General features: G+C 33.6%; 1 protein-coding gene across 3 annotated transcripts in view; it reads left to right on the plus strand.

The window, feature by feature from the left end:
• The window catches only part of DYNC2H1 (dynein cytoplasmic 2 heavy chain 1), a 380,304-nt gene that overhangs the window by 43,582 nt on the left and 313,393 nt on the right, over window positions 1-23,329 (plus strand). For all 3 annotated transcript variants that reach the window (XM_055272928.2, XM_055272929.2, XM_055272930.2), the window contains exons 19-32: window positions 1,409-1,524; window positions 2,128-2,255; window positions 5,763-5,912; window positions 6,916-7,121; window positions 8,073-8,228; window positions 8,317-8,431; window positions 8,963-9,133; window positions 10,019-10,401; window positions 12,304-12,436; window positions 12,537-12,654; window positions 14,567-14,679; window positions 16,672-16,791; window positions 19,547-19,697; window positions 22,401-22,606. In XM_055272928.2, coding sequence (XP_055128903.1) covers window positions 1,409-1,524; window positions 2,128-2,255; window positions 5,763-5,912; window positions 6,916-7,121; window positions 8,073-8,228; window positions 8,317-8,431; window positions 8,963-9,133; window positions 10,019-10,401; window positions 12,304-12,436; window positions 12,537-12,654; window positions 14,567-14,679; window positions 16,672-16,791; window positions 19,547-19,697; window positions 22,401-22,606 — 2,266 coding nt within the window. The remainder of the gene's footprint in view (window positions 1-1,408; window positions 1,525-2,127; window positions 2,256-5,762; window positions 5,913-6,915; window positions 7,122-8,072; window positions 8,229-8,316; window positions 8,432-8,962; window positions 9,134-10,018; window positions 10,402-12,303; window positions 12,437-12,536; window positions 12,655-14,566; window positions 14,680-16,671; window positions 16,792-19,546; window positions 19,698-22,400; window positions 22,607-23,329) is intronic.

Consider the following 23,329-nt stretch of genomic DNA (forward strand, 5'->3'; position numbering starts at 1 on the left):
ACTGAGTCTGGATGAGCTTCTCTTTGCTTAGGACGTTACAATTTGCATTGGGGTACAATGGAAATAATTACTCGTTTAAAAACTTTATACTTGTTTTCTGATTATTAAAATAGTACATTTGTTTTATAAATTGTTTTAAATATAGTGAAGTACAGAGACAATTCCTGTTAATATTTGATGTTTTGGACATATTAACACATACACTTATAAAATGTAGATTATATTATATCCTGCTATTTGTTTGTTTGTTTATTTTTGAGACTGAATCTCACTCTGTCGCCTATGCTGGAGTGCAGTGGTGTGATCTCGGCTTACTGCAACCTCTGCCTTCTGGGTTCAAGTGATTCTCCTACCTCAGCCTCCTGAGTAGCTGGGATTACAGGCATGTGCCACCATGCCTGGCTAATTTTTATATTTTTAGTAGAGACAGGGGTCTCACCATGTGGGCCAGGCTGGTTTTGACCTCCTGACCTCTGGTGATCCACCTGCTTCGGCCACCCAAAGTGCTAGGATTACAGGCCACTGTGCCTGGCCTATCCTGCTATTTTTATGGAGTACTATTTCTTCGGTATTTTGCCATGTTATCATCTGCACATCAAAAATGTGATTTTTAATTATAGGTATATATAAAAATTTATTTTGCCATTTCTGTATTTACTTTGTTTCAAACTTTTCACTATTATAGTTAGTGCTTTCATGAAAATACTTGTGTATAAATCTTGGAGCCTGCCTTGAAATTTGTCTTAGGATAAATTCTAAAGGTACAGTTGTTAAGACAAAGGATATGCCAGTTTAAAATTATTTGACATGTACATTGCTCTTTACAAAGATTGCATTGTTTTATATTCTAACAGTTCTGAGAATTCTGTTTGCCCACACAATTGAAGATTAAAAGTAACCATTCATTACATTGTTTTTCAATTTGATAAGTGTAAAATGGTGTCTTATCATTTTATTGTTTTAGTGCTTTAATAATCTAAATTCGCTTTCTATCTATATTTAATTTTGCCTTATTTTTATTGTTTGTATTTTGGCTACAGGATAGTAAATTTATTTTATAAATATTTAAATAGGTGTATTACATGCTGTGACAAGAGAAGCTCATTAATATTTAAATATATTCTTTTGACACTTTACTAATTCATAACGTACCACCGTTTTTCGAAGCTGATATGCTGGATGGTTAAACTTGTAGTATCATAACAAAATGATTGCTCAATGAAAAACTTCAAAATAGTATGTGTAAGGCATTTTTGCTAAATTAAATCTAAATGTGCTGAAAGATCACCATGTTACTGTTGACGTACATTTTTAAGTGTATTACATGAAATCATTATAATATTATATGAGACTCTTTTCCTCTAATTAGTTTTTTCCATGTCAAAATATGTCCATTGACATTTTTCAGTGCTGTCAAGGTAGATTGTTTAAATATTAATTGCAACCCTGTGAAGACTGTGATTGATGATCTCATCCAGAAGTTATCTGATCTGCTTGTTCTTTCTTTGAAGAAGTCCATACAGGGTAAAGACACATTTTAATTTTTATTTTTACTTAATTTGATATGTAGAAGCATGTACTTTGATAGTTATAAAGTGTGAATTTCAATGATCATTAAAAACCAAAACTGAACTAATTTAAAAAAAGCAGGCAAAGTCCATATTCAATCAGTAAGAGGTCTAAAATGAAGACATCTTTATTATTTGCAGTCTGAGCTAGTATCAGATTGTTGCATATGTAGCTGAGAAAGGTAGATAATCCTGATATAATGTATTTCTGCTTATCTCCTCAAATGACAAAGTATTTTTCAAAATACGACAGTTTCTTCTTTTTCTTTTAAACTGAGATGTTTTAGCATGTTATATAAAAGATGAAAAGTGCAGTAATGCATTTTAAGCTTTTCTTAAAATTTTTAAATACAATGTGAAACAACTAAACTTTCATGGGAAGAAATTTCTTTGCTTATTCCACATCTTGAAATTTTGTTTTATGAAAGCAAATGATAATTTAGAACTTATTGTATTCCATGTACTGATTACTTCTACCACCCCTTGATTTAGAAATTATGTAATTTAGTATTTTTGATGGTAATAATTACATTTCTTGTATTTCAATGTTACCACTCAGCTCATTTACATGAAATTGATACATTTGTTACTGAGGCTATGGAGGTCTTAACAATTATGCCCCAGTCTGTGGAAGAAATTGGTGATGCAAAGCTACGATATAGTAAGTTACAAGAACGGAAGCCAGAGGTGAGAATCACAAAGTAAAATTATTATTATTACTTTTTACTGCATGGAAAATGTTTAAATTAGGTAATTTTATGTCATTATTTACAAATATATAATCTCAACATTATAAGGAGGTCCACAATAGTCTGGCTCACCCGGTTAGCTCATGATAAGACTCTTGGCTGGGCATGGTGGCTCACGCCTGTAATCCCAGCACTTTGGGAGGCCGAGGCAGGCAGATCACGAGGTTGGGAGTTCAAGACCAGCCTGACCAACATGGCCAAATCCCGTATCTATTAAAAATACAAAAATTAGCTGGGTGTGGTGGTGGGTGCCTGTAATCCCAGCTACTCAGGAGGCTGAGGCAGGAGAATCTCTTGAACCCGGGAGGCGGAGGTTGCAGTGAGCCAAGATCACACCATTGCACTCCAGCCTGGGTGGTAGAGTGAGACTCTGTCTCAAAATAAATAAATAAGTAAATAAATAAATAGACTTTTGATGCACTTTTGGTGTAATGAAACAGTAATAGTATTGTTTTCAGATCTATTTGCAGTCATTTTATGATGTGGCATATTAGAGTAAGAGTAAACTTAAATAATTCATACTATTACCTTTAGAGTTATAACTTTAGGATGCAAAAGTATGAAGTTAAGAGCTAAACTAGGAGTACACATATGCACATACATACATAATGGAAGAGCTCATAATTAAATACAAAGGAGAATGGTAAAGATTCATAAAAAACTATCCAGAAGGCTAGAGCCCAGAATAGACAAGCCAAAGTTTTATAACATATTATAGATGATTTTAGTTACGTTTAGAGCAAGAAGGAGAAATAATTCAAATTAGTATATAAACTTATGTGCCCCCACTTAAAATTATAAAGAGAGATTCAAGGTGAATAAAATAACATACCACTCCAGTGGAAAGAATTACAGACTTTTATGTGATAGACTTAAAGGTATTAAAGAGGGTTTAAAGGTGAATAAAATAATGTATCTGTCTAGTAGAAGGAATTAACTAAAATAGGAATGGTTATGAGCTGTGGCAGTTAGCAGAGGCATTTGACTGATATGTATGGATCACTTGATTTATTCCAGGCATTGTACTAGGAGTTGGGGCTGCAGCTGCGAACATATTCTATTCTCATGGAACATACACGTGTGTGCGTGTGCGTGTGTGAGAGAGAGAGAGAGCAAAAGAGAGGACTGAGAGAGAGAGAGGGAGGAGAGAAGTGAGGATGAGTATGCTCAACCAGGGGTTATTACTTAGGGTGGGTGATCATGGGATATCTTCTCAGAGAGATGACATCTGAGCTGAGACCTGAAAGACAAGAAAGAGCCAACCATTCTGAGATTTGGGGACAGATCATTCCAAAAAGAATGAATAGCGTGTACAAAGATCTTAAGGTAGAGAAGGAGCTTGGTATGCTTAAGGAACAGATAGAAGTAAACATTATCAAGAGAGTTAATTATTAAGAGAGCATAGTATTCAAGGAAGAGAATGGTATGAGGGGCAGTTGGAAAGAGAGGCAAGGGCCAGATTACGAAGATGCTTTTAGACAATCGTAAGAAGTTTGTATTTTATTCTGAGTGTAATAAGAAAGTCTTTAGAGGGCTTTAAGTGGGGGAGTGACACAATGTCTCTGACATTTTGAAGTCATGACTCTAGATGCTCTGTGGAAAATGAATTGGAGGGAGACAATAGTGGTGGACAGGCCAGTTAGTAGGATATTACAATATGATAGACAAGAGATGATGGAAGCTTGTATCATTTAGTAGTAGTGGAGATAGAACTGGAGAGATTGATGATGTATGGGGGTGGATGTGGTTAGAGAAAGATAAATCAAAATGTCTCCTAGGATTTTGGCTTGAGCTGCTGGGAAAGTATTGGTGCCATTTCCTGAAACAAGGATGACTAGAGGAGCAACTGGAGTTTAGAAGTGGTGGAGATTGAGTTGTCTGGTAGAAATCAAATGAGGAATGTGGAATTTAGAGTAAAGGTAAGGACTACAAACACAAATTTTGAAGTCTTCTTTATATCCATGATATTTAAGCCTTGGGATTGGCTTAGACCAACTGGTAGATAACAAACACAGGGTGTAACTCCAGGCTTGAACTTTGCAAAATTTAGACTTCAAGCATAGGAGGAGGCGCAAAGGACATAAATGGAGTGGGAGGAAAGACAAGAGATTGTAGTGTCACGAAAGCTAAGAGGAGAAATTGATGTTGTTTGCTGGTAATGGCAAGCAATTAGGTATTATAAGACGTAATATGTGAGGTAGGAAGTGGCATGAGATAATAAAAGAACTAGGCAGAATCTTCATATGAGCTATATCAGGGACCTTAGAATCTCATATTCTGTGGGCATTGGGGAGCTGTTGCTGGGTTTTATATAGCAAAGTATTATATAATTCTCTTTTGGTATGTCTGTTTGTTGGTATGTGGATTTGAGGGGTAGGACTGGAGGTAGGTAGACTAGGAAACTATTGTGATATGTTCTACAGGCTAACTGGAGCTCTGTTCACGTGTAGAAAATTAAAATCCTGAGGTGGTCCAGTCATAGTTCACTGCAGCCTCCAACTCCTGGGCTCAAGCAGTCTTCCCGCTTCAGACTCCTCAGTAGCTAGGAGTACAGGTGTGCACCACCATGCCCAGTTAGTTTTTAAAGTATTTATTTTAGAGATGCGTTCTCACTGTGTTGCCTAGGTTAGTCTTAATCCCTTCACCTCAGCCTCCCAAAGTGCTAGGATTACAGGTGTGAGCCACCAGGTCTGCCCAATTCAGTTACATTTGAATTTCCTTTGTTGTCTGTTTTATTATGTATGCATACTGATATTTTAAAATGTTTAAATGGATTTTAGTGCTTTATTGAATAGTAAAAGTACAGATATTAATTATAGGATACTGTTGTTTTACAGAGCTTTAAAAGCCTTAGAGGCAATTCCAGCAGTTTAGCACCCATTGACCTACACCCAAACTGTTTAACAAACTGTTAGCTATATACAACTGAGGACACTTCAGTTAAAAACCCTGAATGCAGGAGCTTAATTTCACTTCTTTAGTTGTCTGTTTCTTAAGTACCTTTTTTCATGACTTTCCTTCTCTATTAAGTCAGATAATTTAGTTAACTTATGCTCTTAGATAATCACTAATTTTAGCTCCTTTAGAAACCTCTTTAGCATTTTCTTGTGAATGGACCATTTATAATAAGAACTTTACTTTGATAAACTATGGTATTATCTTTATGGATTTCATTTAGTCTCATATTACTACTCTATCTTTTTTAACCTCTGATGTTAGAGTGCCTTAGTTGAATTTGTGTGTAGTAAAAAATAACCATCAGAAAGTTTATATCCAGGAATTTTTTTCTGCCAAATCAGAATATATAGGAATTTAACAAACTGTTTAAATGCAAAAATCTTAATTAAAAAAATAAAGTTATGAAACAAAAATTAAAATAAATGAAATCTTAAGAGATTTGATAAAATAGGTTGTTATTCAATTTGTTTTTTTTTTTAACCTTTAGATTTTGCCCTTATTTCAAGAAGCTGAAGACAAAAACAGACTTTTACGAACTGTGGCTGGTGGAGGTTTAGAAACAATTAGTAATTTGACAGCTAAGTGGGATAAATTTGAGTTAATGATGGAAAGTCACCAACTTATGATTAAAGACCAGGTTAGAATCTTTTAGTTATTTATTAAAATGGGAACTTTTTTCTACCTTAAGATTTCTTGCTTATCTTTTATTCCTTTATAGTCCAGGTTTATAATAATTTAATGTGGCTGTTGAAATTGACCTCCCTGACTACTTTTGTAGTAAAATATATAAATGATGATTGTTTCACATGGTTTTTCTTTACTTCCTATCATATCAAGAAGAAACCAATGTCTTTGAAATGTAACATTATTTGTAGTCCTATGAATGAATCTATTGCTTACCTACTATGTATGGCTTATTTCTGAAACTCATGTTTTCTTTAATTACTAAATTTATTAGGATATCAGTTTAACTACTCTAATGGAGACCCCAAAAATTGTAGCTTACGTTTCTGTCTCACATTAGACTGTAAGCTGCTATGGTGCCTCTGCTCTGTAACTTTGTCTGGGTCCTAGGTTTTGTCAATCTTTTTGTCTACCATCTCTAGTGTATTGTCCAGGATGGGTTATTACCACATTCAGTTGCTACGTAGTAGGGTTGGGAGAGAGGGAAAGAGAAAAGGGCAGCATCTGTCTTTTAAAGACATATCTACTGCACTCATATTTTATTGACCAGAAGTTAGCCTTAGGGCCCAGTCCTTAGCTGCATGGGAGACTGGGCAATGCCTTCCTTAATTTAGCAGCTATACACTCGGGTAGAACAATCAGCAGTCGTTAAACAAACATTTTTAAATTATCTTACCTTTGTTGTTAGTTGTACTAGGTGTGGTTAATCATATGAATGATTTTTAAATGATTTTATTTGAATGTAATCCGTTGTTATTATAAATTTATGGCCTAATTTATATGTTTGAATTACATTATTGAACTTGGAATTAATAATTAAAATAACAACCATCCTTTGAAAAGTTGACATTGGTCATTGATATTTTTTCACTTTTAAATAGAAAATATTAGAAAAGTGTGAACCCAAAATGAGACTTTATTCTGCATTAAATTATTTAAACTTTATTGGCCTATAGATTGAAGTGATGAAAGGAAATGTGAAATCACGTCTTCAGATCTATTATCAAGAACTGGAAAAATTTAAAGCTCGTTGGGACCAACTAAAGCCTGGTGATGATGTTATTGAAACTGGCCAACATAATACTCTTGATAAAAGTGCAAAGTTAATAAAAGAGAAAAAAATTGAGTTTGATGATCTTGAAGTCACAAGAAAAAAGCTGGTGTATGTTTTTTCTTTAAAATTGATAGTGCTCATTTTGAAAAAACAATTTATACGTCAAGCTAGTAATTTTCTTATGTCTGTTATCTTGATAACTTCCCTCATAAACTTCATCACTTTTTAAACTACAAATAATAAGCATTCATGTACTGTTGTCTTAGGAGTCATAGTTGTGTTATATAAGGATATTAAGAGAAAGCAAATTTCAAGAAAGGCCTAGAAGATAAATTTACCTAGAAGTTATATCAGGGGTTGGAACTGTCACTTTCTTTGAACTTATTCTATTTAAAAATGAAATATATATAATTTTCAGAAAAATTACTTTTAGTGCCTCTGAGAAAAAAATAAATCTAGCATAATAAGAAATAATAAAAAACTTCAAAGAAAAAAGTGAGTTGTTGGCTTATAATAATATAAAGTATTAAATTTGAGCACTGCTTTAGGTTTGTTCTATTTAAGTAGATGCTTTCATAAATGAGTGGAATGAGTCAATTTTGTTACCATAATTACTAAATGGCATTATACTGATTAGATTTAGGATATCTTATACTCTAGAAGCTTGCCCTTTCAACCGAGAAGAGTATTCTTTTCCCAGATTAATCTGTAGATTTATACAATCTTGAATATTTACATATATATATATATAAAATATATATTATGTACATATAAATCTCTCTATATTACCGACTCAATTTTGACTTCTTTGGAAAAAATGTATATTAATGAATTTATAGAGTTCATATACGAGTAGGTAAAGTAAAATTCTCATAGTGAATAGGTAGTTTCTTCATGTTCTTATTGTAGTTTCTTATTGTTTCTTATTGTATATCTATTAAACATACACAAGTGTGTGTGTACACACATACAAGGATTGCAGTTAAGTAACTTAATGATACTTAACAGTATCAATATTTCTGTTTTTAAAATTTAATATTTCAATATTTGTTTCTATAGTGATGATTGCCATCATTTTAGACTAGAAGAGCCTAATTTCTCCCTGGCAAGTAGCATCTCTAAAGATATTGAGAGCTGTGCACAAATTTGGGCCTTTTATGAAGAGTTTCAACAAGGATTTCAGGAAATGGCCAATGAAGACTGGATCACTTTTCGGTTTGATTCAAAAACAATATTTAGACTAATAATTTGGTTGTTTTATTTTTGGATGTAATCTTTGCAATGTATTTTTGGTATTTTATAGGACTAAGACATACCTGTTTGAGGAATTTTTGATGAACTGGCATGACAGATTAAGGAAGGTTGAAGAACATTCAGTGATGACAGTGAAATTACAATCAGAGGTTGACAAATATAAAGTAAGATTGTTTTATTATTTTGCCAATTACAAACAATGTTTGGAGCTCTCATCTTTTTCTTATGTAGTGACTGAACTATATAATTTTACTTTATATGTTTTTCAATTAAATTATTCCATTTCATGAAGAAAATAGGAAATACAGAGTAAACCATAGAAATTATTGATATTTCTACTACCAATGAGAAAGAAGTTACAAGAAACTTATGTTAAAGTTAAAAAACAGAGTGTTTATACATTCCAGTCCATCATGGGTCCTATCCTATAATAATAAAAACAGAAATAGTCTATGTCATGTTTTAAAATACATTAAACTACAAAGGGTAATTTGTGTGTGTCCATAGCAACATTTAATCAAAAGCTTTATACAATTTTGTTTAAGAATATGATTTTAAGATTATTAAACAAGAAAATGGAGTAATTAAAATTTTGGTAACTAATAAGCATGAAACTAAATACTAAATACTAATTTGCATTTTGCTAATATATGTATATGTGTATACGTATGACTTTTTCTTTTTTTTTGTAACAGATCGTAATTCCTATCTTGAAATATGTGAGAGGGGAGCATCTTTCTCCAGATCACTGGCTTGACCTTTTTCGTCTCCTTGGACTTCCTAGGGGGACTAGTCTAGAGAAACTGCTGTTTGGTGATTTGCTCAGAGTAGCTGATACAATTGTAGCCAAAGCTGCCGACCTTAAAGTATGAATCACTTTTATAAATATCCCATAAGTCTGGCCTTTTGTAATATACAATATTGCTTCATATTTTGTTTAAATACAAAAAAAATCTTCCTTTAAGGGAATCAGCTTTAACCAAAAAGTAAACAAACACAAATCATTTTACATAAAATACATAAAAAATTATGTGATATGTTACACATAAAAGCTAGAGGATACACAAATCCAGAGAGCTAAGCCAAGAATCAGTTTGCTAATCACTTTTAGAAAAGGTCACAGGTAAAAGTAAAAGTTGTCACAATTTATTACAAGTGACAGACTTTTAGTGTTGCGTTCTGGCCGTTCAAAATTATAGGACTCTTGATATCAAATTATTTTATTTCCCATCCCAAAAATAAACCTTTGTGTTTGTTAATAACCCTGGAATGTTTTTAAATAATCTTGAGAAGTTATGAAGCATGACTCTTGCAGAAGATAACTCTAGTGGATTGTTAATCATTTTAGATGTATCAGAATCTACAATAAGATTACAGTATAATTTCTGAATTTCTTTTGTGCCAAATATAGGCCTTTTGGTCTGTAAAACTTTAAATAAACCAAACTAGTTTTGTCTTTTGTGATGGATGCTTTAATTTTTTGCTTTTATTTTAGAGAAGTAAAAAGCATAAGGCAGAACTTTGTATATATTTTGACCATGTGAACCAGGATACTTAGTGTCTTACATGCTTTGATAAAATAGCCAGTAATTTTCTTGAGTTGCATGTAAAATAGAGCCACTTAACTTTTTTTTTTTTGCCTTGTGGTGAAAAGCCAGATAAAATATATTTTTCATAAAATACTTTGCTATTATTTACTTATGTGATAATTAATGTTGAAGTAATAAACATGGATATTTTGTGTTAAATAGGATTTAAATAGTCGGGCACAAGGTGAAGTTACAATCAGAGAAGCTTTACGTGAACTTGATCTTTGGGGAGTTGGAGCAGTGTTTACATTAATTGATTATGAAGACAGCCAAAGTCGAACTATGAAGCTGATTAAAGACTGGAAAGATATAGTAAATCAGGTTGGAGATAATAGATGCCTTCTCCAATCCTTAAAGGATTCTCCTTATTATAAAGGATTTGAAGATAAAGTGTCAATTTGGGAAAGAAAACTTGCAGAGTTAGATGAGTACCTGCAGAATTTAAATCATATTCAGAGAAAGTGGGTGTATTTGGAACCCATTTTTGGCCGTGGAGCATTGCCAAAAGAACAGACACGCTTCAACAGAGTTGATGAAGATTTTAGGTCAGTAAAATGATGTAAGACATAGACACGTATGGTAGTTTTTTTTTTTTAATTAATTCATATTGTGAAGTGCTTAATACAGGAAAATTACTTTTACCTGATTGGTATCCTCTGTGTATTCAAATTCTTTCTCTAATGGATCCTTTTGAGAAGCTATTCCTGTCATTCAAGTGTTTACTTCTTGAACCATTATGGTGTGGTCTCCGTTATTACCGCTCTACCTAATAATACATACTTCCTAAAATCACCAATTACTTTCCTCTTTTAAATTCAAAGGGCATTTTCAATTTTTATTTTACTTTATCTCTCATTAGTATTTAATAGAGTTGAGCATTTCTTCTTTCTTAGAAAGTCTCTATCATTGGCTTTTGTGATTTCGTCTTCTCTTGGTTTTCTGACTGTCTCTCTAGTTCAACACATAGTTCCTAGTGCTTAGCTGTCTCCAAATCTTTAGATGTAGTCATTCTCTAGGCCTCAGCCTTCGATTTTTTTGTCACTGTATTCTCAGGTAATCTTGACCACTGCCAGCATCAGTTCTCTTTTATATGCTGAGGTCTCCTCAACTTAACATGTACAGCCCATATTTCTCTTCTGAGCTCCAAATCTACCAAACATGCTTAAATAGTAGGCTAAAACTGAATTCATGAGCTTAACTTACCAGTTCCTTTCCAACAAATCTTTTTTCTTTCTGATTCCTGTTTCAATAAATGGCCCAACCTAATTGCTGAAAGCAGAGACATGATGGATAACTTTGATATCTCCCTCTTTCTCCACTTTTACATACATTAAATTGCCAAATTTTGTTGATTCCAACCTACTTAGCATATCTTGAACCAAACACCTGTATAGGAGTATATCTGTACTTCTAATGTTCTGTATCTCTCACTTGTACTACACACATTAACCTTCTGACTTGCTCTTGTATAAGTTTTTCACACAACAGCCAGAGTAATTGTTTAAAAATGCAGGTTCAGCGCTTTCTTTTACTCCTGTAAATAAAACTTTAAAATAGTTTCCCGTTGTGCTAGGGATAAAGCATGATCTGCTCCTTGTTCATTTCTCTATCCTTTTCTTGTGCTGCTCTCCATTTTGCTTTAGTGACTCTAGCTTTTAGTTTCTCGGACATACCTATCTTCTTCCCAGAACCTTTGCCAGAAACGTCTTCTACTCACTCACTTTTTCTTTTTAATCTTCATCTGCATATCAATTTAAATTACTTCCTTAAAGAAGTCCTAGATTATGGGTTGCCCTGTTAGCCATTTTAACAGTACTTTTCCTTTTTAACATTTATCACAATTTTATTTAAATATTTCTAGAAATTATTTGATGTCTTTTGCTGTCACTGGACCATTAGCTCTATGAGGTAGGGCTTAAAATTAGCTTAGCAAGGCTGGGTGTGGTGGCTCACACCTGTAATCCCAGCACTTTGGGAGGCTGAGATGTGTGGATCATGAGGTCAGGAGATCGAGACCATCCTGGCTAACACAGTGAAACCCCGTCTCTACTAAAAAATACAAAAAAATTAGCCAGGCGTGGTGGCGGGCGCCTGTAGTCCCAGCTACTCGGGAGGCTGAGGCAGGAGAATGGCGGGAACCCGGGAGGTGGAGTTTGCAGTGAGCAGAGATTGCGCCACTGCACTCCAGCCTGAGAGACAGAGCAAGACTCCATCTCAAAAAAAAAAAAAAATTAGCTTAGCAAATGAAATATATAAGATAATTTAAAATGTGAGAAGTTAAAAATGATAGTGTGATATTAATATTTAACATTCCTAGAGGTGTAATACTGTTATAATAGTGTTACCTTTAGTTCATTTTAAGCAGGCAAAAAAAAAGTCTTAATCTATTTTTCTTACCCCCCAAATTGTTAAAATAGATGTGAAGATACCTTTTTTTTCTTTTGTAGATCAATAATGACTGATATCAAGAAAGACAATAGAGTCACAACATTAACTACTCGTGCTGGAATCAGAAATTCTCTACTAACAATACTTGATCAGCTTCAAAGATGTCAGAAATCATTAAATGAATTTTTGGAGGCATGTTTTTTAAGAAAAAAATATATAATAAATTGTAAAGTATTTGATATCTTAATTATTTGAAAAAAATAAAGCTGTTTTTTGTTTTTATTTTTATTAGGAAAAACGCTCAGCATTCCCAAGATTTTATTTTATTGGTGATGATGACTTATTAGAAATATTGGGCCAGTCTACCAACCCATCAGTGATTCAGTCTCACCTTAAGAAGCTTTTTGCTGGTAGGATTCAACATTTATTTAGCAGATATTTATTGTGTTTCAACTGTCTGCCAGGCCTAATATTATGCTCTTGGGTAGACTACTGAATACAGTAGTCAGTTCATATACCCAAATACAGTTCCTGTACCCAAAGAATGTACAGTTTAATGGGGGAGACAAGGTTGTAAGTTGACAAATATAATACAGTGTGACAATTCTGGTGATTGACATAAGTATGTGGTGCTATAGCTCCATCTGTGAGGGCATTTAACTCAGTTTTAGGGCATCATGAAGTAAGTGACATCTAGGGTGATATCTGAAGAATGTATAGGCCTTAGTTAGAAAAAGGCAGGCAGGCAGTGGGAATAGGCTGTGCAAAGGCCTGGAGTGAAGGAGAATATGCCTCTTCCTTATTGAGTTTAAGGTTTCCTGAATGACATACAGGTGGAGATACTCCATAGGCAGTTATTGTCAGTAAAGAGACCTAGGTGAGAATGTAGGAGGCATCCATATAGAAATAATAGTTAAGCTATGGGAACAGGTGAGATTACATGGGGGAAAAGTGTAATGTCAAATGCTTTGATGTTGTAGAGTCACTTTAATGGGATGCTTATTAGTGGCAAATGGAATGGGTTTATTACCAAAATAATGACTATTATTTTCTTAAAATACTTAATTTGCTTGGAAAGAGCAAGCAAATGAATTCTTCTATAGAGCAAACAGCTCTATAGAAAAGAGCTGCATTTTTCAAATTAAATTTATGAAGTAAAATAGTTTTCCTCATTTTAACTAATAATCAAGGATCAGCAAAATATAACCCATGGGCCAAATCTGGCTCACTACTTGTTGTTTTTTAAGTAAAGTTTTGTTGAAACATAATCCTGCACAGTAGTTTATGTATTGTTGTCTATACCTTTCATGCTATGAATGCAGAGTTGAGTAGTTGACACTGACCATGTGGTCCATTAGATTTAAAATATTTACTCTCCAGTCCTGCACAGAAATATTCATCAATTCCTGTGTACCTGAAGCTTTAGGGTGCTTATATTTGTAACTATGATTTGGGCAATGGGAAGTAGTAGAAAACAAACTCTTGGAATCAGAAGCCTTTTATTTAACCAATCTCTCTATTGTTTATTAAGTGGTTATCAAGTTCCCTCTCTGAAATTTAGTTTTTTTCTTTATATTGCAAATAATAATATAGTTTTTTTGTGAAGATCAAAATGACATAATATGTTCAAGTTTTTTATATACGATAAACTAATATGCAAATTTTGGGGAAGGGGAAGTCTTATTTGCCTTCAACGCATTTACCTGTTCATGGGCATTTGGGTTATTTCCAGTTTTTGGCTATTATGAATAAAGCTGTTGTAAACAATCATACAAGTCTTTTTGTAGACATACGTTTTTATTTGTATTGGATAAACACCTAGTTTTGGAATTGCTAAGTCATATAGTAAGTATATGTTTAACTTTTTTTTAGAAACTGCCAAATCATTTTCCAAAGAGGTTATAACATTTTTCACTCCCCCAAGAATGTGAGTTAGGACAATTCCTACTGATTGGTATGCAGTAGTTGATTAGGTTGCTTAAATTTTTTTTCTGGAAAATGGTAGGAATGAATAAACAAACATATGTAGAAATATCTAAATAAACATTCACAAATTTGACCAGTGAATCATGTCACGTATAGATAAATATTGATAAGAAATATTTCAGATGAGTGATAAGAATATTGATCCAGAAAGTGATTTTTTTCCCTCAATAGGACATTTATACACTAGGAGTACTATATATTATGTGGTATACATTATAATTTGATTATTATATATGTTTTAGGGTATATATTAACAACTATGTGACACACATATATTTTATCTAATAATTATGTCTGTAATCCTTTTGCATTTCAATCATTGCTTTTATATTTCAGGTATTAACAGTGTTTGCTTTGATGAGGAATCAAAACATATAACTGCAATGAAATCTTTAGAGGGAGAAGTTGTACCTTTTAAAAATAAAGTTCCTCTATCAAATAATGTAGAGGTAAGCAATTGTTTTTCAAATATGAAAACAAAAAGGATTAACTATATATGAACTTTGTTTCTAAAATAATTTAGCCAATTTAGAGGGTAAAGTTGGTTAATTTAGGTATTTTAGGAAACTCAGCTCACATCTTAAAAATGATTTGTTAGTTTCAGAGTATTTTGATATTAAAAAGAATATGGATTTGTAGTCTTTGGAAGGCAGCCTGTAATTATGAAAAGAACCTTGGCCTTGGAGTAAAAAATCTTAGATATTAATCTTAGCTCCATAAGTTAATACCTATGTGACTTAGAGTGTTGGTTTTCTAATCAGTAAAATGGTAATCTCAATACAGGTGCAGTGTCTCTTACCCAAAGTATTTGGGACCAGAAGTGTTTCACATTTCAGATTTTGTTAGATTTTGGACTATTTGCATTATGTCAGTTCAGCATCCCTGATGTGAAAATCCAAAATGCTCCAATAAGCGTTTCCTTTGAGCATCATGTCAATCTCAAAAAGTTTTAGATTTTGGAGGATTTTGGATTTTGGATTTTTAGATTAGGGATGTTCAACCTATAACTGTTGCAAAGACTTTCAATTAAAAATTAAATGAGATAATTGGCTTTAAGTACACTATTTAGTGCTTGGAACATGGTACTCAATAAATTTTAGTTGCCTTTACTCTTTAAAATATGAATTTGTATAAGATGATTTGGGTGAACAAGTAAGCAAACAACTATTGATTAACTGGTTCTGCAGGACTGGAAGTAAACTGATCCAAGTCCTATTATAGGCATATAGCTAAAACTAACTAGCAATAGATTGCATCGCATGGAATTGTAATTTTTCAGTTTTAAATTATCTTCCAACTGGAAGCCAGGGCCCATGCCTTACCATGTGCATGTCCATACAGCCTAGCAAAATGTTTATTCCTGGTTAGGTTACAACATTTTATTGGATATTGAGTACATAAATCAGTTGATTGAAAATCTGGGAAATGTGTTAATCATATCTGGTTAAGAGTTTTGTTTTTTTTCCTCTCTTATAGTTTTGTTGGATATACACAGAGAGACAGAGCTTAAATTTTAGCAACTGGGCTAGAGCAGGTATATCAGCAAAAGGAAAAGTTGAAACTCTGGAAGCTTTATGATTGTTAGCAGAGTAGGTGTCTCTGTTGCCATGCACTGAGAAGCAGATTCTCACTCTGTAGCTTCAGTGAATTTTGATTCTATTTTCAATACTTAAAAATGCTCTACAGATTGAAAAAAAAGCTGGAACTCAGAGTAATTTAAGTATTCAATGATGAGAGGCTAAGATTGCAGCTTTTGCCTTTTTAATAGAAATGACATATTTTTAAGGTTAAGAAGTGATTCATAAATATTCATTGTTGTTTCTATCAATCATCGTTATTTTAACTGTTTATTATTTTATATATAATCAAGTGAGTGGAAAAATACATTGTTTTCACTTTGAAACAAAATTGGTTTTGTTGGATGAAGCAGTCTAAGCCCCCAAATAATACACTTCATCCTGATGAAGCAATCCCTTCCTGTAGTTACAACTTTATGAATATAAGATCACCAGGATAGCATGAGCCAGGGAAATTAACCAGCCATTTTTACCCTGATTTATTGGCCAAACTATCTGGTTTGATTTGTCATAATGATGAAAAGAATGGGTCAATTTTTAAATGCTCATATTATATTGGCTTGTACAGATATAGTCATGGTAGTGTTAGCCACAAATTTCTGAGTTTTCACACTCATAATTATCCTAAGAGGTGAAAAAAATTGTTTTCTTCAAAGTATTTAAACTATTTATTAAGAAAATAAAGAATTATATTCCTATAACACATTTTAGGAGTGTAATGATCAATAGGAAAGTATAATACCCCCTCCAGAAATAAAAGTATAGGGTTAGTCAGTAGATTGTATATTTATTTTGTGTCTTGTATATATTATTTTCCAATTTATTTTATGTCTTGTGTATATTATTTTCCAATTTCTTTTTCAGACATGGTTGAATGATTTGGCCTTGGAAATGAAGAAAACTTTGGAACAGTTGTTGAAGGAATGTGTTACTACTGGGCGAAGTTCTCAAGGTGCAGTTGACCCATCTCTGTTCCCTTCACAGGTAAGGGGGCCGGCTTACGTATAGAAGCTACATAGGCATGGTACGTGGAAAGATCCCTGACCTAGAAGCCAGGAGGCTCAGATAAATCGCATCTATTTTCTCCCTTTATCTAACAGTTAACGGACAAATTGCTTAACTTCTGAGTCTCAGTTCCTTCAGCTGTAAAATGTGGGGGATGAATTGAGATCCAAGCAACCTAGGCCAGTGGTGAGTAGGATGGGGAGGAGGGAATCAGACATCTAATAGCTTCCTGGTTCCAGATGATTAGTTCATCATTGATGGAGAGGCACAGGATCTATAACACTGTTGTCCCCTACCCGTCCACCCCTCCCATGGGATCATCTAAGCACTGGAGCTGGCAGGAACTTAGCAGGTATTAGTGTAAATCTGAAATAGTCATAACACTAGACTGTAATATTGACAATGAGAATGAGGTCATATGGAGAATTACAGAGATGGCTGCAGCTCAGGGTTAATAGGAGTTCATCCCTGAACACTGGGTACTGGATATTTAGCTTACAAAATTTGTACCAGTCTATATCAAAATGTAGCACTAAGACTTGTGTTAAACATCCTGCGTTGTTTAATAGTTGGGCCAGACTAATGTTACAGGTGTAGGTCATCAGGAACTTTAGTTCTTAGGGACTGTGGATGGTAGACATTGGGATGTTTCATGATTTCTCATAGAAAAATCTACCCAGCAGCTCTCAAAGTTATTTGCTTTTCAAATAAAAAAAATGTAGTGGCTATTGGAACAGGTTTTTATGTTGATTTTCTTGACGTATGGAAGCTTGGAACAGTTTACATTCTGAACCATTTTCTCATACATGCCATTTGTATCTTTTATTATTTTAAGGCAAACTGAAATGTTTCAAAAAAGCTCAAGTTCTTAGAGAAAAATACAAGTAATCATCACTGAATAATCAAAGCCATTGTAGAACCAGAGTAGACTGCTTTATTACCACTGAAAATGTTTCCTAGTTCTCTGTCAACTTCTAGATAGGATTTATAAATCAACTTAGAATAAAAGACACAGTATAAAAAAGTCTACAAAAGCAATATTGTATAATATTTGGGTTAGGGAAATGACAATTGTATCAGGAGATATAGTGAGAGATAATAGGCTAAAGAAAGTTGTTGGATTTCAGCCTGCAACTTACCTCCAGGCCCTTGAGCAGTCAAGTAAAAGTGCGAACTACTAAAAATGTAAATAGTTCATTATCTACTAAAATAAAGAATTCTAGTTTATTAGCAGTTAATGCTGAGAAATATTGATCTCAAGAGTATTTACATAAGGGAATTGAGTAGCATAATTGGTTATCATATACTGATGATTCAGTTACTTTTTTTATATGGACCTGAAATAATGGTAGAGAGGGCACTTTCTGGTCTGGGAAGGAGGCAATGTGGTAAAGTGGAAAGAATCTGACTTTGGTTTAAATACTAATCTTTGCCAGTTATCCTGAGTAGAACATTTTGACACTTACATTACTTACATGACCTTCAAGTACCTACATTATCAAGTCATTTTGAAGGTTATTTCATAATGTTTACAGAGCACCCTTAGTTGTCATTATATTTTAGGTAATTAATAATATTAGTTCCTATCCAGCTGTCTTAACAGTAATGCGATTTTATAACCCAAGACTGTAACTTAACTATAACTTTTGTTAGCCATTCACAGAAATTATGTAGCAGACTATAAAAAATTAAGTTTATTGAGATGCATTTATAATATAGAAATTCAGTAGTATTGCCTAGCATTAGGCTTGGAGGTGACAAAGGAACATTTTCATATAAAAATCAAAGAGCAAAGTCTTTTTCTCAAAAGCAGATTTGGTTCTCCATAAATGCCTCATCATATAGCTTATTAAAGAAGCTGATGAGTTTCATACCACAAAGTTTGTTTGGGCGATTACTTTGCTTAGAAATGAGTTACTAATTGGCTTTCTCTTCCATAAAAGAACCATAATATAATATTTACAGAATGTTTTAAGTTGGAGTAAGACAGCAGCTTAGCCTGCTCTGATATGGAATGCAGTGGTGCCATCTCAGCTCACTGCAACCTCCCCCTCTCAGGCTCAAGCGATTCTCGTGTTTCAGCCTCCTGAGTAGCTGGGAGTACAGGCATGCGCCACCATACCTGGGTAATTTTTGTATTTTTTAGTAGAGACGAGGTTTCTCCATGTTAACTAGGCTGGTCTCGAACTCCTGGCCTTAAGTGATCCACCCGCCTCGGCCTTCCAAAGTGCTGGGATTAGAGGCGTGAGCCAACTTGCCCGGCCGAGTCAGATCTTAGTTTAGGAAAACATTGGAATTTTGCTATTGTACACTTCAGTAGTATACTAAGAAATTATTTTGAAATGCTAAAGATTGCCCTTTTACTAATGAGAATGCATCATACTTTGATATCTTTGTAGTTTACTGGTTGAAAAGAAGCCATTTCTGAAGAGAGGGGAAGAAAATACAAAGGCTTTGAGGTTACAATAAACATAGTGGGTTATAGGACCAGAAAAAAATAGGCTTGTGGTAGACTATAATATGAAATGAGTTTTGTGAAGTAGGCTTGGCTGCATCACACAATGCTTTTTCTACTACTGTATTAGTCTATTAATATTTAAGGTTCCAGTATGACATTAAGATGGAGATATCCAATATACAATTGGCAATTTGAAAAAAGGTGTCTTTCTTTAAATTTATAAAACATTTCTAAGTAAATTCACCTTTTAAAAATATTTTTTTCTTTATTCAATAGATTTTATGCTTGGCGGAGCAGATTAAATTCACTGAAGATGTAGAAAATGCCATTAAAGATCATAGTCTTCATCAGATTGAAACACAACTGGTGCATAAGTTAGAACAGTATACTAACATTGATACAAGTTCTGAGGATCCAGGGAATACTGGTATGGAAAAAACATTCCCTTTTCTGCCTGGTTTTGGGTTATTTTTTGGTATTCTATCCTAATATACCTATTGTGTTTTTGACGGTATATCTGTGTTGGTGATTACTGGAGGAATTACAACATATATACTTAAATTTTTATAACGTACTTTGAATCAGTAATTTATTAATTTAAATAGAATATAGAAACCTTACTACCCTATAGGCTTCTTTATCCTCTCCTTTTAATGTTGTAGTTGTCTTACTATTTTACATCTACATATACTGAAAACTCCATGAAATTATGTTATAAATTTTGCTTTTAACCGTCAAAGATATTTGAAAAAACTTAAGAGGAGGACAGCAATCTTTTATATATATACCTAGATGTTTACCATTTCTGTTGCCCTTCCTTTATTCCTGATGTTCCAGGTTTTCTTCTGGTGTCATTTTCCTTCTGTCTAAAGAACTTCTTTTAGTGTTTCTTTTGGAGAAGGTGTGCTGCCTGTGAATTCACATAGAATGTCTTATTTTATCTTTGTTTCTGAAGAATTTTCACTGGCTATCCTGAGTTAACCATTCTTTTCTTTCAGCATTTAAAGTGTTCTACTTCCATCTGACCTGTATGTTTTCTGATGAGGAAGCCACAGTCATTTGAGTTGTTATTCTTCTATAAGTAATTTAATACATAACTTTTTTTTTTCTGGCAACATTCCAGACTTTCTCATATTCTTTATTTTTCAGTAGTTTGATTATGATATAGACACATCTTTGTATTTATTCTATTTGGGGTTGTCTCAGCTTCAATCTGTACATTTGTTTTTCACCAAAATCTGGAAAGTTTTTAGCTTCTATTTCTTCAAATGTTCTTCCTGTATTATACTCTTTCTCCTATCCTTCTGAGTTTCTCATGACATGAATGTTAGACCTTTTGGCATGGGCTTGGATCTCTGAGGTGCTGCCTTTTTTTTTTTTTTTTTAATTTTTCTTCTTTATTAGCCTGCACAATGTTTACTGCTCTGTCTTCAAGTTCACTGCCTCTTTCCTTTATTATTTCCATTTCAATATTGAGTCCATTAGTGATTTTCAAAAAATTAAGAATTTGGTATTTTTCAGCTTTAAAATTTCTATTTATTTATATTTTTTTATTTCTTTGCTGAGATATTCCATCTTTCCACTTGCTTCAAAAGCCTTCACCTTTTACTTCTTAGAGCACTTTTATAATAGGGCTTTAAAGGTTTTTTTTTTGTTGTTGTTGTTTGGGGGACAGGTTCTTGTTCTGTTGTCCAGGCTGGAGTGCAGTGGTGAGATTGCAGCTCACTGCAGCCTTGACCTCCTGTGCTCAAGCAATTTTCCCACCTCAGCCTCCTGGGTAGCTGGGATTACAGACACGTGCCACCATGCCTGGCTGACTTCTTTATTTTTTGTAGAGACATGGTTTTGCCATGTTGCCTGGGCTGGTTTCAAACTCCTGGGCTCAAGCAATCCTCCTGCCTCGGCCTCTGAAAGTGCTGGGATTACAGAAAGGAGCCTCTTTGCCCACAATAATAGTACTTTGAAGTCTGTTGCAGATAACCTCAACCTGTATCATCAAGGTACTGGTACCTATTATTGTCTTTTCTTATGTGCATTGAGATTTTCTTGGTTCTTTGCATGTTGAATAATTTTGGATGGTATCATGGACATTTTGAATATTATGTTATGAGGGTTTGGGTTTTGTTTAAATCCTCTGGAGAATATTGGTATTTTTGTTTTAGCAACTGATCCTGTTGGGTTCAGACTACAAGTTCTAGCCAGCTTTCTGTGGGTTATGGTTCTGGTGTCAGTCTGTTTTCAAATCTTTGTAGTGCTATTTCAGTCAGTCCCACGTGTGTTCCCTAGTAGCCAATTCCAGTCTTTGGTTTCTGATTAGAATGAGATCTATTCATGCACCACACCTTGGGAATGAGTCCAGGAGTTTCTAAAGAAGTTTATATGGTTATTTTTTCAATCTCCTTCTCCATGATCTTCCCAGTGTTTTATGGTTCCCTTAGCCTTCTGTTTTGTTTCTCTGGCCAGAAAGCTGGGGTTCATGTACTTTATTTTCTTGCACACTTTTGCGCAATTTGGGCTTACCTACTCTCTTGGGATCACAGCTCCTCTGGAGTTTTAGGGACTTCTGGGTCCCAGCTGCCAGTGGGATAGCTAGCAGAAGACCCCTTTCCTTCTAAAGCCTGAGCTAGAGGTGGTCTTCTAGAGCTCTCTCTGCACCAATTTGGGTTTCTGGCTGCATTGAGTATGGTCCTAGGGTTGCCAGAAGGGGGAAAAAAATACAATGGTAAATCCACCACTAGTTTGGTGTCACTTCTAATTCTGGTCTTCCTCAATCTGCCTGCTACTCTGTTTTCAGAGTTCTAAATAGCAGTTTAGTGTATGTTCTCCAACAGATTTTTATGCCTGCATTTAGAGGGAGAAGCAGGGTAGAGTGTGCTTACTCCCTCGAATAAGGAACTGAAACTGTTTTCTTTTGGAATTTTGATATCTTAATTTTTATACTCAAAAATCTTGTTTCTTACTTACTGGTAGATTTGACTTTTTTAGCTTATGTGATTTGTATTACTATACCATTCATATGTGTCATAAAATTACCATTTAAATTCATTGAGAAATCACTTGTACACATTATCATAAATTATGTAAGTCACAGGCTAACGTTTTCTCTGTCAATATTTTTGTTTGTGCCTAGAATCGGGCATCCTGGAGCTTAAACTTAAAGCCCTAGTTCTTGACACTATCCATAATATTGATGTGGTAAAGCAGTTAAACCAAATTCAGGTTCATACAACTGAGGACTGGGCTTGGAAAAAACAACTTAGATTCTATATGAAAAGTGATCATACATGTTGTGTTCAGATGGTGGATTCTGAATTTCAGTATACTTATGAATATCAGGTATGAGTTGTGGCAGTGTTTTATATTTCCGATTAGAAATAATTTACTTTAAAGAAAATTTGTTATTGGTAGAAATACTTTTTTATTTAAGTAGTAATTTTTCCGTAATAATTTTAGTATTATTGTCTTGTTTAATAAGAATTAGAAAGGTGTCACATAAGAAAAAAGTGAAACTTCATTCTATATACAAAAAAGTTAAAATACTGCTAGTATTATACTGAATTCTCAAAAATATACCTTTTCTTGGAGTTGCATTTATATACAATTTGAAATATATCTTCATCCAAGGAGAACTGAATATAGACAACCTCAGTCAAAGCAATTTGGTTTGTGTCTCCTTAAACAAGGCAAAAATTAGTGTAATTTTAAATATGCTAAAATGTTTGCTAAATATTTTTTAGTTTGTAAGATGAAAAAATTTTCAGACAAATAGCCTAGTTAATGTAAACATGTTCTCAAAAATTCCAACTGTTTCGTCTGCCTTTTTCTATCATAATGAATGGATCATCAAAATATATTTGAAAATATTGTTAATAAACCTTTGTTAGGAGAGCTGCCAATTGACTTTTTCAAAAGGGAAATGTATTTGAGACCCAAATCTATCTACCTAGATTGAGGAAAAACACACTGTAAATTGTAGCTGGAATGGGAGTCTGTTTTCCCTACAGTTTAGTAGAAACTTTGATAATTATTTGATAAATTAAATGATTAATTTCACAAGGA

This window comes from Symphalangus syndactylus, chromosome 3, assembly GCF_028878055.3.
Source record: "Symphalangus syndactylus isolate Jambi chromosome 3, NHGRI_mSymSyn1-v2.1_pri, whole genome shotgun sequence".
NCBI classification, from domain to species: Eukaryota; Metazoa; Chordata; class Mammalia; order Primates; family Hylobatidae; genus Symphalangus; species Symphalangus syndactylus.